Consider the following 18005-nt stretch of genomic DNA (forward strand, 5'->3'; position numbering starts at 1 on the left):
GGGTCACTGGTGACCTTAACAAACACAGTTTTGATGGAGTGATGAGGGTGCAAATCAGATTACAAATAGGCTGAAGAGTCAAGGGGAATGAGAAAGTAGAGACAGGATTCCGATTATTACTTTCTAGCATCTTGGTTATGAAAAGGCTTAAAATTCTGCAAAAGCAAAATCTAAATCCCTTCTCAGGCCTGGAAGACCCTTCATGACATGATTCCTACTGACTTGTCCAGTTTTAACTCCTACCACCACAGCCAACCCCTACCTACATGTACTATTAAGGTTCCCTGAACATCAATGGTCCTTCAAACATCTTCCTCACATGCACTGCTCTTACAATTCTCTCACCATCCTTCCATCTGCCAAGTACCAACTCATCCTTCAGGTCTTGGTTCCTCTGTGGGAAGACTTCTCTAATCGATTGCTCCTAGGTCAAGTAAGGTTTCATGACCCTGATTTAGTATAGCAACCAATTTGCTGAATGGTTAATGTCTGATTGCCCATTTTCCTCTTTCATTCATTCAACAAATATTTACTGAGCCTCTACTATGTGCCAGACATTCTGGATGTAGTGGTGAACAAGGAAGACAACACTCACACCCTTACAAAGCTGACACTCTAGCAGGTGAGACAGAAAACAGTGGTGACAGATAAGAAACTTTCAGACAGAATGCTGTGATATGGAGAAAATTAAATAAGATGGAAAGAGGAACATTTAAATAGGCTAGTCAGGATGGACCACTTGAGCAGATGCTTAACTGATGAGAAGGAAGAATCCATGCAAAGACATGGAGGAAAAGAGCTCATAGGAAAGATACAAAGGGTGGGAATGGATTTGACTTCTTCATAGAATGGCAGGCAGGACAGTGTGGCTGGAGCACAGCAAGGGGGAGGGCACTAAGAAAAGGCTGCAAGGCCAGCCAGGTGGACAGTGCCAGATACAAGGCGGCCTTGGGGAGGGGGGTCACATGAAGGGGTTTGGATTTATCTCTAAAGATGATGGGAGATTTTCCCAAACATACTTTGCAGGCCTCTCTCAGAGCATGAATTCCAGGGCTCAGGCCCAAGTCCTTAGCAATCACCTCCCTTTTTCCCACTCAATGCCTACTACACAGCTGGATGTTCATAAACATTACCTGCCTGAATGATTTTGAATTCTGGATGCAAAGTAAAAATTGTATCAAAGGGCAATTCTATGCCATTTCTATGTGCTTCACTTCAGAGTCAGCAGATATCTAGATAACAATTGTATGCAGAGCTTGTACTCGGTACTTATCTCAACATTTTTTAAGATGCCAGCAAAAGATACATTATCTTGCAAAAAACAGTAAACCAATTTTGGACAGGTACATTCCTGCCTAGTCCCTCTAAGTTGAATCTTTATCTTTAGTAGAGGAACTAATAACATTCTAAAAGAGCTTGCCAAAACCTCAAGGGTGTGTGAAGAAGTGCTACAGACAGGCTGTCCTTGTAATTCAGCATGTGTTCCTCCACAGTACACTGGCAAATCACCACTGCTGTGTGAACTGGCATTCCTGCCCCTGGCTTCTGAGACACGTGGCCTGGAACTTCTCTGTTTCCCTCCCACTTAGCTCAAGGCTCAATATGCCAAATTAGGCAATATATGACCCAAACAGAGCCATTTCCTGGCTATTCCTAAACTATCCGACCTAGTGAAATCACAGTACTCCTCATCTAATACTTACAATTTTATGTTCTCCCCTCTGCTTGGAAAATGACTGTGTCACACATTTTTAAATTCCCCACTGCAATAACAAACAGTGAGATCACTCTCATCCAGGTGGTAAGAATCATGTTCATGCCACTTATCTACCAGGTGCCAGGCACTGTCTCTTCCACAATTCTATTGTTTTGATTGTGTTTTATCTTAATTGCCTATCCTAACCATCCAAAAGTAGTGATGGCAGGATGGAAGAGAAAGGGCAATTTTATTGGGAGGAAAGGCTGAAATCCCAAATCAGAGGCGATGTTTAGGAAGCTGCAGGCATATGGGCACCAGATCAGTGGGGTTCAAGGATCTCAGGATGACATGTTAAGGAATTTGGACTGAAGTTATTTTAATTTATATTAATGGCATTACTTTTAATTTTGACATGCTGAATTTAATGTTCCAGACATAGCAGAAATATATGTGCTATTTAAGTCCTTCATTTCTTCTATCACAATTTTATAATTATTTCTTAAATGTGTATCTATATACACACATGTGAACATTTCTTCAGTACTACTGTAAACAGAATCTTTTTAAAATTTTCTAGTTGTATAGATTTAGCTAAAGGAAACAATATGTTTGTCTTATATTCTATAATTCTGTTGAACAGTTTTCTGGATGATCTGTTGGATTTTTCTGTACACATCAGTTTAAAAATTAACTTTTATTTCTCCATCTTTCTCACATTTAGCTGTCACTATTTTCATATTCCACTTTGTTATTGCATGTTTTTAAAACATGATATCAAACAGAATACTAATAAAGTTATTCTTATGCTGGTTCTATTGCAGAGCTTATAAAAATTATTTTGATTTCTTCATACAAACAGCTCATACAACTCAATAACAATGAAAAACACCCAACTGAAAAATGGAAGAAGACCGAAACAGACATTTTTCCAAAGAAGATATACAGATGGCCAGCAGGCACATGAAAAGATGTTCATCATCATTAATTATCAGAGAACTGCAAATCAAAACTACAATGAGGTACCACCTCACACTGGTCAGAATGGCCATGATTTAAAAAGTCTACAAATAAATGCTAGCGAGAATGTAGAGAAAATGCTCCTACACTGTTGGTGGGAGTGTAAATTGGTGCAGCCACTATGGAAAACACTACAGAGGTTCCTCCAAAAACTAAAAATAGAGTTGCCATGTGATCCAGCAATCCCACCCCTGGGCATATACCCAGACAAAACTATAATTCAAAAAGATATGTGTGCTCCTATGTTCATATGAGCACTACTCACAGTGGCCAAGACATGGAAACAACCTAAACGTCTACTGACCGATGAATGGATAAAGCACATGCAGTACATACATACGACGGAATACTACTCTGCCAAAAAAAAGAAAAAAAAAGAAATAATGCCATTTGTAGCAACATGGATGGACCAAGAGATTATCATACTAAGTGAAGTAAGACAGATAAAGACAAATACCATATAATAATCACTTCCATGGAGAATCTAAAATAGGACACAGATGAACCTATCTCCAAAACAGAAACAGACTCACAGACATAGAGAACAGACTTGTGGTTGCCAAGGAGGTTGGGGGGATGAGGAAGGGATAGATTGGGAGTTTGGGGTTAGCAGATTAAAACTTATTATACATAGAATTGATAAACAACAAGGTTCTAGTGTATAGCACAGCGAACTATATTCAATATCCAGTGATAAACCAAAATGGGAAAGAATATGAAAAAGAATATTCACTGAATCACTTTGCTGTACAGCAGAAATTAACACAACATTGTAAATCAACTATGTGAAATTTGCTCAGTCCTGTCCGACTTTTTGCTACTCCATGTTGAAAGTAACAAAGACTTTTTGCTACTAGTAATACTGTACTAGTAGCCCACCAGGCTCCTCCGTCCATGGGATTCTCCAGGCAAGAATACTGGAGTGGGTTGCCATTCCCTTCTCCAGGGGATCTTCCTGAGCCAGGGATTGAACCCAGGTCTCCTGCATTGCAGGCAGGCTCTTGACCATCTGAGCCACCAGGGAAGTCCTACTCATACCTTAATAAAAATAAATATAAATTTTTTTCTTTTTTTCCTGCTCTTTTTAGATGAAACTCTATTCTTAATCTATTTTTAGAGTTTTTGTCAAGAATAGATGAATTCTGCTAAATGTTTTTGATGTCTCAGGATAATTACATGTACTGTTTTCCCTACTGATGTCAGATACTCTGCTTTGAAAAAAAAATAGTTTTTCTTTATTTAGACCAGAAGTTGCAAACTTCTTTTGTAACGGGGCAGAATGTAAACATTTTAGGCTTTGTGAGTCATATATGGCCTGTGTCCCATATTTTTGTTTCTTCTAACAGTGTTTTAAAAATGCCAAAACTCTTATTAGCTTGTGTGCTGCCCACAAACAGATCAATGGCAACAGGATTTCGCCTATAGGCTATAGCCTACCCAACCAGCTCCCAATTCCCTTTCCTCCTCTCCTCCCATCAAAAATGGGTTATTAAGTGGCTATAATACTAAGAGTATTATGTCACAACCCCAGAAAGACTTAAGGTGGTACCTAGTAGGCCCAGAGATTGCACTCATCTCACACGCTAGTAAAGTAATGCTCAAAATTCTCCAAGCCAGACTTCAGCAATACGTGAACACTGAACTTCCAGATGTTCAAGCTGGTCTTAGAAAAGGCAGAGGAACCAGAGATCAAATTGCCAACATCTGCTGGATCATCGAAAAAGAGAGTTCCAGAAAAACATCTATTTCTGCTTTATTGACTACGCCAAAGCCTTTGACTGTGTGGATCACAATAAACTGTGGAAAATTCTGAAAGAGATGGGAACACCAGACCACCTGACCTGCCTCTTGAGAAACCTGTATGCAGGTCAGGAAGCAACAGTTAGAACTGGACATGGAACAACAGGCTGGTTCCAAATAGGAAAAGGAGTACATCAAGGCTGTATATTGTCACCCTGCTTACTTAACTTATATGCAGAGTACATCATGAGAAACGCTGGGCTGGATGAAGCACAAGCTGGAATCAAGACTGCCGGGAGAAATATCAGTAACCTCAGATATGCAGATGATAACCAGCCTTATGGCAGAAAGTGAAGAAGAACTAAGGAGCCTCTTGATGAAAGTGAAAGAGGAGAGTAAAAAAGTGGGCTTAAAGCTCAACATTCAGAAAACGAAGATCATGGCATCCGGTCCCATCACGTCATGGCAAACAGATGGGGAAATAGTGAAAACAGTGGCTGACTTTATTTTTCTGGGCTCCAAAATCACTACAGATGGTGACTGCAGCCATGAAATTAAAAGACACTTACTACTTGGGAAGGAAAGTTATGAGCAACCTAGGCAGCATATTAAAAAGCAGAGACATTACTTTGCCAACACAGGTCTGTCTAATCAAGGCTATGGTTTTTCCAGTAGTCATGTATGGATGTGAGAGTTGGACTATAAAGAAAGCTGAGTGCCAAAGAATTGATGTTTTTGAACTGTGGTGTTGGAGAAGACTCTTGAGACTCCCTTGGACTGCAAGGAGACCCAACCAGTCCATCCTAAAGGAGTGGGTGTTCATTGGAAAGACTGATGTTGAGGCTGAAACTCCAATACTTTGGCCACCTGATGCGAAGAGCTGACTGATTTGAAAAGACCCTGATGCTGGGAAAGATTGAGGGCAGGAAGAGAAGGGGACGACAGAGGATGAGATGGTTGGATGGCATCATCGACTTAAAAGACATGGGTTTGGGTGGACTCTGGGAGTTGGTGATGGACAGGGAGGCCTGGTGTGCTGCGGTTCATGGGGTCGCAAGGAGTCGGACACAACTAAGTGACTGAACTGAACTGAGTAGACCCTGTTAGCCAGACAAAAGTAGAGTATTACTAAAAATTTTAAGGGTGCTTTTCCACACAAGCCTTACGTGCCCAAAGTAGAAATCCGTCTGAAAAACAGAAAAAGGTATGTTAGAACACCTGCCTAGCTGGATTTCACTGGATGAGTGACTGCGAGTGCCTCCTCTCACTCTCCCTTGTTGAATACAAGTATGTATTGTGGTTAACTTGTTCCTGTCTCATCACTGTGTACAGGGTGTGTGGGGGTGGATAATTTGTCTTTTTAGTTCACGAGTCTCTCAGTCAAGAAGAGCTGCTACTAAAGTGCTGCACCGGGAAGCCTAGAGTGCATACAGAACTGATGCATATCGTGAGCTCGTGGACTTCCGATCGGATGCCATGAGGGAACATTACTCTGAGAGTCCTGGGAGGGAGTATGGGAGAGATGCTAATAATCATGGCCAGAGGGAAAACACTATGGTAGATAAAACATGGCCACAAGTGATTTCCTCCCATCAAGTGCTGGAGTCTGTGTTCTCATCTTTTAAATCTGTGCTGGCCAAGTGACTTGCTTTGACCAACAGAATGTGGCAGAAGTGAGATTATATGACTTTCTTCAGCCTCCCCCTGAGCCTCTTGGAGTGCTTCCACCCATGGAAAGAAGCTGAGACTAGCCTTCTGAAAGACGAGAGGCCACATGGATGAGAACTGAGGCAGCCGGCCAACAGTCCCATCCAGCAGCTCTCAGTCTTCTGCCAACCAACTGCACATTTAGATGTAATCCCTGCTGACACCATAAGGAGCAGAGGTGGTGATCCCAGCTGAGCCTGTCTGAACTGCCAACCTCACAGAATCATTAGCAAATAAATCATTTTTTAATGCAGCCAATTTTTTGAATTGTGGTTTGTTACATAGCAATCAACTGATACACTCACTGCTCCTGTCTACTAGCCTAGGTATAAAGGAGATAATGCAATGGTTTATCTACTGCTGTCCAGTGGCTACCATTTCCACTGTGATCACACTCCAACTCTTCCAAGAAGTAGGAATGTCAGCATCTGCTATGCTTCCTCATCCCTGTTAGACCAATCATACACAGATAAATTCTGGCATATGTGTAAACAGAATCTGCAGATCTAGATGTAGTAATTTAAAACCCATTCATTGTTATTACCTTTACTAAATTGAAAAGTTTGCATTATTCTCCAACAGAAACAATTCTTGCTAATAATATTGTCAGTGACTGACTTGTCAAATCTGAAGAATACTTTTCATTGCTTATTTTCTTACTTAAAAACCTCCCTAATATTTTCAGAATAAAATTAAGATTCCTTACTATGGTAGACTGACTTACTATGGTAGAACCAACTCTTTGAAAAAGACCCTGATGCTGGAAAAGTCTGAAGGCAAAATGAGAAGGTGGTGGCAGAGGATGAGATGGTTAGACAGCATCACCCACTCAGTGGACATGAGTTTGAGCAAACTCAGGGAGATAGGGAAGGACAGGGAAGCCTGGCATGCTTCAGTCCATGGGGTCGCAAAGAGTCACACATGACTGAGCGACTGAACAACAAAACTACAGTAGACAAGGCTTGCCATCAGTTTCCCCACTAGCCCAACCCCTACATGCAGCCTTTGCTTTAACCCTCCTAAGTAGATTCTTCTCCAGAGCTCAGTGTGTTCGCATTTGCAGTTCCTTTGGTCTAATGCCTCCTCCCCCTTTACACTGCCAATTCCTATTTACACATGTCAATCTGTCTAAGAAGCATTTCCTGAGGACTCTCTCCTTTATATGCCCCAATAATTTTACAGTTTGTCATCCTTAAAAAAAAAATCTGTCCATCCCTCCAAAAGCTATGAGTTCCTGGTAAAGATATCTCTATTCTTATATCTCTGTATGTAGCAGAGGTGCTAGAACATAGTAGATACTGTTGAATAAACCAGTGAATGAATTGTGTAGCCACAGTTTTAAAAGTCTTATATTTTCCAATTAAACTTACTTTATGTATTATGATGATAGGCCAATTATATAGTACCACATATTAAAGAAACAATACTACAAAAATGTAAGAAGACTAAAGTACTCTCTTACATATAAAATAGCAAAGGTTAAAGAAACCTATTATATTTTTAAAACTATACTCTGTTCATAAACGTCTAGCCTGTTCTTGATATTTTACTCAGCAAAATAAATAACAATTTTATAGAATATCCACAGAATGTGAATAGGTATGGAAACTATACATACTGGAAATTTTAAAAGCAGAATGTTATATAACACATGGTTGTGTATTCTAGTTCAATTTTGATATATTTTTTTGGTAATAAATCATGTTATTTTTTACTCATTACATTAGAATTAAGTGATATATGTCCATGATTAGGGTATAGAAGAAATTAGAAACCATTACTATCAAATACGACATAGAAATAAATCACTTTTATGTTCGAAGAGATCTTTGAAGTCATCCAACTAGATGTATTTATGTTACTGATGTATATTACATTACTGATGAGAATACTGAGATCTGGAGCAATTGGGTCACCAAAGCCACCATCTAGATGATACTGATACCAACATTAAAATCAAGGGTAATTGTTATTTTTTTAGGCTGGGCAGTTTTCAAGTTTACAAGTTTTCAAAAAACTTGTAAAGGTCACAGTATAAACTTCCAGTCTGTTATCTTTAACCATTAATAAGATTATATTTTTTCTATTTAAGTATTTTTCCCCTAAGAATAAACAGATTAACATTTCTGTATATGATAAACTATGACCAAATTGGGTTTATTCCAGGAATACAAAGTTAGTTCAACATTTAGAAACCATCAATGTAATCCACCTACATTAATAGAAAAAAATAATATGATAGTGTCAATAGGCACAGAAAAGGTATTTGACAAAATCCAACATTCATTTAGGATACAAACTCTCAACAAACTGGGACTAAAAGAGAATTTCCTTATTGTGATAAAAGGCATCTGGGAAAAATCTAGAGCTAACATAAGATTTAATGGTGAAATACTGAATGCCTTTCTCTCAGGCCAAACACAGGCAGGCTGTCCACTCTCATCACTTCCACCCACCACTGTACTAGAAGCCAAAGAAAAACACAAGAAAATGAAATAAAAGGCATAAAAATTTGAAAAGAAGTGAAATCATTTATAGATGACATGACTGTTTACGCAGAAAATCCTAAGGAATGCACAGTAAAATTTCAAGATAGATAAGTAAATAAATTTAGTAAAATCACAGGGCACAAGGTCAACATACAAAAATCAACTGTATTTCTATGAGCAGCAAGCAGCAGAAAAATAAAAATTTTAAATGCCATTTATAATCTCACAAAAGGGATAAACTATTTAGAACAAATTTACGCCCAATTACATAAGACCTCAATGCTAAAAACCACAAAATACTGTAGAGAAATTTGAGAGGACTCAAACAAAGAGATTTATATCATGTTCATGGATTGAGAAACTCAGGATTGTTAGTATGTAAGACGTCCATTCTCTTCAAATTGATTTCTGGATTCAACAACATCACAACTGAAATCATAACAGGCACTTTGCAGAAATAATAAGCTGATTCTAAAATGTATATGGAAAGGCAAAGGATCTAGAATGTTCTTCAAACATTTTTGAAAAAGAACAAATTAGAGAACTTACACCATTTAATTTCTGGAATTACTATAAAAGTTACAGTAATCAGGACAGTATAGTATTAGTGAAAGAAATAACAGACTAGAAGAGAGAGTTTAAAAATAAACTATAAATATATGGTCAATTGATTTTTAACCAAGGTGGCAACGTTTTTCAGTAGGGGAAAGAACAGACTTTTAAGAAGAAATGTTGTAGAACAAATGAGTGGATGGGCAGAAATGAACCATAATTCCTACTTCAAACCATATTCAAATATTAATTCAAAATGGATCACAGACCTAAAAGACCTAAAAATAATAACAAAAAAGCCCCTAGGGGGAAAAGCATTGGAGAATATCTGTGCAACTTTGGGTTTGTAAGACCAAGATTTCTTAGACAAGATATAAAAAGCACTATTCACAAAGGGAAAAAATTTGCTTTTCTAAAGACACTGTTGAGAAATGTAAAGGTGGGACTGTCCTGGTGGTCCAGTGGATAAGATTCCATGCTTCCACTACAGGGAGCACAGGTTCCACCCCTGGTGGGGAACTAAGATCCTGCATGCCTCATAGCTCAGGCAGGGAAAAAAGAAAGAAATGAAAAGACAAGCCACAGAGAAAGTATTTGCAATTCAACAAAGATTTTTATCCAGAATACATAAAGAATTATAACAACTAGATTATAAACAAATAACCTGAGTTTTAAAATGAGCACAAAACTTGAACAGATATTCACAAAAGAAGATATACAAACGGACATTAAACACACTAAAAAGTGCTCAACATCATAAGTTGTCACAGAAATGCAAATTAAAATTGCAATGAGACACTGCTTCACATTCACTTAGAATGCCTAATACTAAAAAAACTGGCAATGTCAAATATTAGAGAGGATATAGAACAACTGGAATTCTCATACACCACTGGTAGGAATGAAAATTCTCATACACCACTGAATGAATGAACAAAGTGGTACAACCACTTTGAAAAACAGTTTAGCAATTTCTTATACTGCTAAACACCTACCCTATAGCTGATCAATCATATGCCTGGATATTTATCCAGAAGAAATGAAAATATATTCACACAAAGACATTTATAAGAATATTCACAGCAGCTTTATTCACAATAGCCAAGTGGTAAACAACCCAAATGGAGAAGAAAATGGCAACCCATTCCAGTATTCTTGCTTGGGAAATCCCATGGACAGCGGAGACTGGTGGGCTATACAGTCCATGGGGATCACAAAAGAGTCAGACACAATTTAGCAACTAAAGAACAACAACAAAACAACCCAAATGGTTAAACAACAGGAGAATGGTTAAAAAATTATGGTATATCCATACAACAAAGCACTAACCAGAAACAAAAAGTAATGAACTACTGATTTAAGCAACATGGATGAATCATCTCCGAGACACAAGCGTACACACTGCATGATTACATTTATGGGAAGTACTAGAACAAGCAACACTATACTTAGATGTTAAAAGTCAGAACAGTGGTTATCTTGCAGTGGGGGAAGGGGAGTGGCTGAGTGAAAAGGAGTATGACAAACCTTTCTAGGGTGGTGGAAATTTCTAACCATTGGTTTGGGTGGTGGTTATAGAAGTTACATATTTGTCAAAACTTACCCAACAAAATACTGTACATTTCCTATACGTAAATTACGTATTAATAAAAAGTCTGCTTAATTCCTTATATTAAATATGTTAATAAAGCAGAAGTATTGTAAGGATTTAAACTGCCTCTTCTCCAGAGTATCCAAGAAGTGTTTCAACATATGAGAAACAGATAAAAGCTAGTTTCTCCTGTACAGCTTTGAATCCAGTGCTTTGATTTCATCTTAAATGATTAAATCTTATATAGTTAAATTCCCCTTAAAGAGCCTAAAGATCATTCTCCATTTTCTGGTTTAAACAATTAAACCTTGGGAAGTCTTATTTTTTAAATGGCTATTCATTAATATTTTATTTTCACTCTACTTCTACTGTCCCTACCACCATTGCTACAGATATTCCAAAAAGTGAGTAACTAGGGAGAAAGAAGACATTAAAAAAATATTGCCATAGGAAAAAATGTTGCAATTATGAGTTGAATGAGTTCAATCATTTAATGGGCTTCAGACGGTAAAGAATCTGCGTGCAACACAGGAGACCCGGGTTCGATTCCTGGGTCAAGAAGTTCCCCTGGAGAAGGGAATGGCAACCCACTCCAGTATTCCTGTCTGGGAAATCTCATGGACAGAGGAGCATGGCGGGCTACAGTCCATGGGGTCGCAAAGAGTCGAACAGGACTGAATGACTTTCACATTCACATTCAATCATTAAACAGTACAGTGAAAGATACTTCACAACTCAAAAGAGAAAGACAGAAAATAGATCAGTGTTTGCTGAGGGCCAAGGCGGATGGGAGGGACAGGGAAGTAATGGCTAAGGGCACCGGGTTTCTATTTGAGGGGGTGAAAATATTCTGAAACTGACGGTGGTGACAGTTGCGTTTCTGTGTGACTACGCTGATCTTCTCTGGTGGCTCAGACGGTAAAGCGTATGCCTACAATGCGGGAGACCTGGGTTCAATCCCTGGGCCGGGAGAATCCCCTGGAGAAGGGAATGGCAACCCACGACAGTATTCTTGCCTGGAAAACCCCATGGACGGAGGAACCTGGTTAGGCTACAGTCCATGGGGTCACAAAGAGTTGGACACGACTGAGCGACTTCACTCAAAAACCACCAAGTCGCACATATGAAATAGATTAATTCTTTGATATGTAAGCTATATTCCAATAAAGCTGGCATTTAAAAAAGCTACTGAAAGTTTGGGATTATATTGGAATTTACAGATCAATTTGGAGAATAAAATATTGACTTTTTCCCAGTACATGAAAATTATGTAGTTCCACCCTTATTTGAGTATTCTTTAGTTTTTCTCAACAACATTTTATAGTATTTTATAGAGAAATCTATATATAATTCATCAGATTTATTCCTGGATAACTGTTATTTCTGATGCTATATAAGTAGTATCTTTAAAAAAAGAGAGAAAAAACACAGAATTGTTCTAATGTGGGGTAAGAAGATAAATAGAGCATGATATGTATACTAAATCATCAAAATTTTGAAATATAAAATCACTACATGTGGTCTAACAAATCATTTTTTATTTTAAAATTTATTTTATAGAAGCCAAATATTTAAAAATTAAATTCCATTTAGTCATATTTGATCAATCACATTAAAAAAAGAATAAAATTACATAAACCTATATAATGTTATAGATCAATGCTACCTCAATAAAAATATTGGAGAAGAAAATGGCAACCCACTCCAGTGTTCTTGCCTGGAGAACCCCAGGGACGGGGGAGCATGGGGGGAGGCCGTCTATGGGGTTGCACAGAGTCGGACGCGACTGAAGCGAATTAGCAGCAGCAGCAATAAAAATATATAAACCTGAAAATATTCTGAAAAATTCCATGACAGGTAGATACCACAGTGAACAAATACTTCCTGATTTATATTGTTAGGTTTCTTAGCTTATAGTGAAAATAGCCACTTTAATTTTAACATCTATATTTACCCAATATATGTATTTCTTAGCAAAATGCTTTCATGACAAGGAAATTTTATTTTACAACAGTTAAATTTACACTTAAAGTGTTTAAAGCTGTCTATCATATTGGTGCTACCGAGTGTTTATTATCCTTTAAATTTAAATTAATTGAAATATTATTACCTATGTTAGTTAGTAGATGGTGAAAGCAGATGGTGGGCTTTTCTTTCATAAAATAAATATTTGTTTTCTAATCAAATGAAATAGATAAAAATTGCATTTAGGCTTCAAGTTAACCTTGTCTGAGTTATTTAATGTTTCAGATCTCAGTCTTTCATCTACAAAAGGAGGTTAGATGAAAACATCTTCATAGTCCCAACTAGCTTTAAAATTCTGTTAATTCTATAATAAGGAAACAGCAAAATACCACATGGTCTTACCATTGTTTAAGCAAACACAGTAATGTATGAAAACCAGATGATTTAGTAATTATTAGTTTACACAAAGGATTCTGTATTTTCACCCCAGAATTGGCAAGTTCTTTAAATATAATTTACACTAAACTTTAAAAAAATATACCTGATACTTATTGAAAGTACAAATGCAGATTTTTCTTAATCATGCTACTAACAATCATAGTTATCTCACACTGATATTAAAATTAAAAAGCATAGTGTATATGAAAGCATTTTAGAAAAAAGGTTGTTTATAACTGTAAGATATTTTAGACATTTTGGAAAGTATTCAAATAAACAATATGTTCATAAATGGAGTTACTTTTCCTTGTCTGAGTGATGAGAGAGATAGGACTTTATCTCAAAAAGACTATCAGAAATTATGCAACCTAGAAATTACTTTTCTATAATTAAAATTTACTGATGGAAAAAAATGATTTGATATGAAAATGTTACCTGATCAATGATAGAATTTAGCTTCGTAAGTAACAGAAATCCTCGGCCATGGACAAGGTATTGTCCGAGGGTTGCCATGTGGGTTTCCTCCTCTTCTTCCTCCCTGGCCTCCACTCTCTGGACCACCGCATTGCAAAGCCGGTTGACATCGGTCAGAAACTCACGTGCCAATGAGTTACTGTCAGTGCTCATGACCGAGCTATAAAATAAATATTACAGAAAAGATTAGGAAAATAAAAATGTTGTATAAAACTATTAATATATGTTTTTGTTGCTATTTGTTTTTAATCGAAGACTGACTTTAAATTATTGGGCATTGGTACCTAACCTTATAATCTTTTCAGACATAGTTCTGATCTAGTCTGCTGCTAATTTGCTTCAGTCGTGTCCGACTCTGTGCAACCCCATAGACGGCAGCCCACCAGGCCCCGCCGTCCCTGGGATTCTCCAGGCAAGACCACTGGACTGGGTTGCCATTTCTTTCTCCAGTGCATGAAAGGGAAAAGTGAAAGGGAAGTCGCTCAGTCGTGTCCGACTCTTAGTGACCCCATGGACTGCAGCCTACCAGGCTCCTCCGTCCATGGGATTTTCCAGGCAAAAAGAGTACTGGAGATGGGGGCCATTGCCTTCTCCCTGATCTAGTCTGGTACTCCTTAAATATTCCTGCATGGCAGAAATCAGTCCTGGGTGTGAAATGACTGAGCAAGCACGGGTAAGTCAAAGCTGGGAAAGAAAACACTAGTGGGTGGTGGCGGTGAAAGTAAATGCTGACTTCCTCTCTAAAATGGCCTCAATCTAGAATAAAAATAAACCCATTACTTATAAAATACTCTTGTTGTACATATTTTGAAAGATAAATGGATCTTTAAAAATATAAACTGTTTTTCACCTGACAGAACCCAAAGACGCTGACATCATTCTGTAGGTTTTGAGGCTGTGCAAGTTTTTTAATCTTACCAGAGGAGACTGGTAGAAAGTAAATAACCAGGCAACACGGAAAATTCATCAGATGTAGTACTGACAATGCACATAACTCAACTGAAGGGCTGACACTGCGAACAGCTACGACCAAGTTCATTCAAGGGTACGCAAGAATATAACTCTTCCACAAATGCAGCCCACTGACTATATAAGACACCTTCAGTTGCAAGGCACAGTGCAACTTTAGAAATTTTAAAAAATGTGAAAAACAAAAAAAACTGTGGTAATAATTAGGGCCTATCTTCTAGAAATTAAGATAATAGAAATTAACATGAATTTTTAGACAATTGATGAGGAAATAAGTTCAATCTCACTTCCTAAACACATAAGACGCCATGTCAGTAAAAGAATTATATGCAGAAACATTTTTCTGTATTTAAAAATGTATATAAAATACATACACAATTACATATATAGGGTATCATATATAAATGATCTATTACCTGATTGTTTCATTTAGATAGTTCGGAAATCTTTACATGAACTCTTTCTGTTTAATAGCTGTATGCTTACTGTTTTTAATACATTCCACTGCATGTGTATTTTACATATAGTACATGTGTTTCATTAGTAGATGTACTAAACAATGTAGTCAATTTGTCATTGTTGAATATTTAGGTTGTTTCTAGCTTCTTACTATCATAAACAAACTGCAATAAACACCTTATAATACCTGCACATTTATCTTATTTCCTTGAAGTAGAAATTACTGTTATATATTTCTGTTAGGTTTATTCCATGTGTCTTATAGTTTTCATCATTATTCTGAATGGGATTTTATTTCCCATTATATATTCTAACTAGGATACAAAACTGGTATATAGGGGGCCTACAGGAAGTAGATTTATTTTGAGATATCCAAACCTTACTCCTATATCCAAACTTCCTACTGAACTCTCTTATTGATCTTATTGGAATTTCCAGGTCTAAAACCATGTCAACTACAAATTACAAAAAATGTGAACTTTTCCATCCAATATGCACACACTTTTCACTCTTCTAGCTGCATTAGTTATTAACAGCACTAGCAGAACAACACTGGCAGGGGGGGCACTTCTGCCTGGTACAGTAAGAAATACTTATTTCTTCCCACACATCTAATAAGAATGCTGAATTTAACTGAATGTTTTTCAGCCATTCTGAATGCCAACTGAAAAGATGATTGCATGGCATTTTTTAAAAGTTTTTTTGGAACATTTCAAATGCCTGGAAAAAAACAAAGATTCTATAACGTGAGGTTATAGCAAATACTCAGACCTCAGATCTAGCAAGTATTAACATTAAACTATGTTCAGTTCAGTTCTAGTGTATGGGGGCGGGGGCGGGGTGGGGTGGGTGTGTGCGTGTGTATGTGTGTAGAGAAATCAAACCTTATAGTACAGGAAAGCTACACTCCACCCATACCTCTTCTACCTCCTTAGTTGTTGTTTTATCATTTCCATATATATTTTTATAATTTTGATACATCATAGTCATAAAATATTCAGTATCATTTATTTTAAAAACGTATGCATCTTTTTATAACTTTGCTTTTCCCTCTCAACATTAAGTTCATTCCTTTAAACCATTGTGCAATGTGCCACAGTATGAATAAACCATAATTTACATGCCTAGAAAGTTTAGGTATTTTCACTTTGGGTTTTAATTAATGTCATATAACTATTAGTTTCAAAGTCTTAGACTGAATCAAGTATTTTGGCTGTTAATATATGTTACATTAAATACTCACCAATCTTTCAACACTTCTGTAACATTTAGGGTCTTTATAATTTGAGTTCATGAACTGGACGAAACAAATATTCTTAGAACAAAGCTACACCTACCAAAAAAAAAAAAAAAAAACCAGGATAAAACAAAACAAAACAGAATAACCATTAATGGTGATAGCTAAACACAAATAATTTTAAAAATTAAAATTCTGACATAAAAACCAGAGGCTAGTCTTCATATTTGATGCATGAAACAGCCAACAATTTTTTTTTAATCTCAAGAGCACACTAAAAAATGCCTGTAGCTTTAAGAATGGGATCTTGAGAGATGACGTCTTGGAACATATTTGATATGTACAAGACAACCTGATCACAGCTCCCTACACCTCCTCTCCCAACTCCCAACTTATAACCTCCAGTAAACCACTATAAAGGAGGAAGAATTGGGCACCATCTGTCTTCTTAATAATGAAATCTAGAAGGCAGTAGAATATCATCTATATACTATGACAGTCAAGTTATTACTTTCCTGTAAAAGATATTTGAGAATACATGAGAACTCAGAAAATACTACAGCCAACGAATGAATAAACCACCACCAAGTTTCCTACCCTTTCTGAATTTTAAAAAATTAATCGCCTACGTATAACACAGTGAAGGCTATTTCTGGAATATCAAAGGATAAATTCCTACTTCTGGGGTAGCAAGAAGATGCTTCTCTGTAGTTTTCTCCTTTGCTATAACTTATACCAGGCAGAGGCATGAAAAATATTTTCTTATTATAGTTATAAGGCAAAGAGTAAGGTTTATTTTGAGCCACAAGCTTTTAAAATCAAAATGACCTTTAATTGCTTAAAATGCTCAAATCTAGAGCACTGTCTTGAATTCCGTTCAGCTTGACAGACGGTTCTTGTACTACACACTATTCTAGGCCCTTGAGAATAAAGTAGGCAGGAAATAGGACAGAACTGCACTTAAACTACACAAGACTTTGTGTGAATTAGGGAAAAAACACTTTTCCTAGGATGGTGCAGTCCATGGCACACAGCTACCAAAGCACAGACTGGATCTCAGTCTTACGTGCCCACTCCACTGGCCAACCACCAAGGCATCAACTGCTCCATCAAACAAAACAGTCCTGGAGTGGAGTCTCAAAACGCCTTCCATACCTGCTCCTACTGCATCATCCTTATATTTTTAACTCTAAAATTATAGACAAGGAAATCACCTATCGAACGATGAGCGTAAGGAGGTAGTGTATGAATTGTTCTGACTACAGGCACCCTGTAGCCTGGATTACTACAAGATGGAGTCATTTATCTCAGATGCTAAAACGATTCCAGCTAACTCAGGCTGTCTACTAGAAGTGAAAGTTGCCAGAAAACTGGATCCATCTGTTTCTCTTACTGAGAGACATTTCCAGGCCAAGCTGAGGGGCTTTTTAATGCTCTTAGAAAGCCCCTGACATGGTTTCTTTATCTCCATATTGTACACGGTCCAGCTTGGATATCCATCCAAAATCATAAGCCCACCCGCCACAACAATGAGCTGTGTCCTCCTGCACTCTGCCTCCTGCACTCATTATTCACAGCTGTGTTTTGACTTTAAAAAAATCACTCTATATTATGCTAGGTGTCCATAAAGTATGGAAATACAGTTTTTTAATAAATTGAAAATGTGCC

General features: G+C 37.3%; 1 protein-coding gene across 3 annotated transcripts in view; it reads right to left on the reverse strand.

Moving 5' to 3' along the window:
* Positions 1–18005, reverse strand: part of LYST (lysosomal trafficking regulator) — a 175658-nt gene that overhangs the window by 131131 nt on the left and 26522 nt on the right. For 2 of the 3 annotated variants that reach the window (XM_055588766.1, XM_055588781.1), the window contains exons 2-3: positions 16344–16433; positions 13634–13832 (exon numbers count right to left, since the gene is read on the reverse strand). In XM_055588766.1, coding sequence (XP_055444741.1) covers positions 13634–13825 — 192 coding nt within the window. In that variant the 5' untranslated portion in view covers positions 13826–13832; positions 16344–16433. The remainder of the gene's footprint in view (positions 1–13633; positions 13833–16343; positions 16434–18005) is intronic. The other variant, XM_055588773.1, reaches the window with a different exon arrangement.

The sequence above is a fragment of the Bubalus kerabau genome, chromosome 1 (assembly GCF_029407905.1).
Source record: "Bubalus kerabau isolate K-KA32 ecotype Philippines breed swamp buffalo chromosome 1, PCC_UOA_SB_1v2, whole genome shotgun sequence".
NCBI lineage: Eukaryota > Metazoa > Chordata > Mammalia > Artiodactyla > Bovidae > Bubalus > Bubalus kerabau.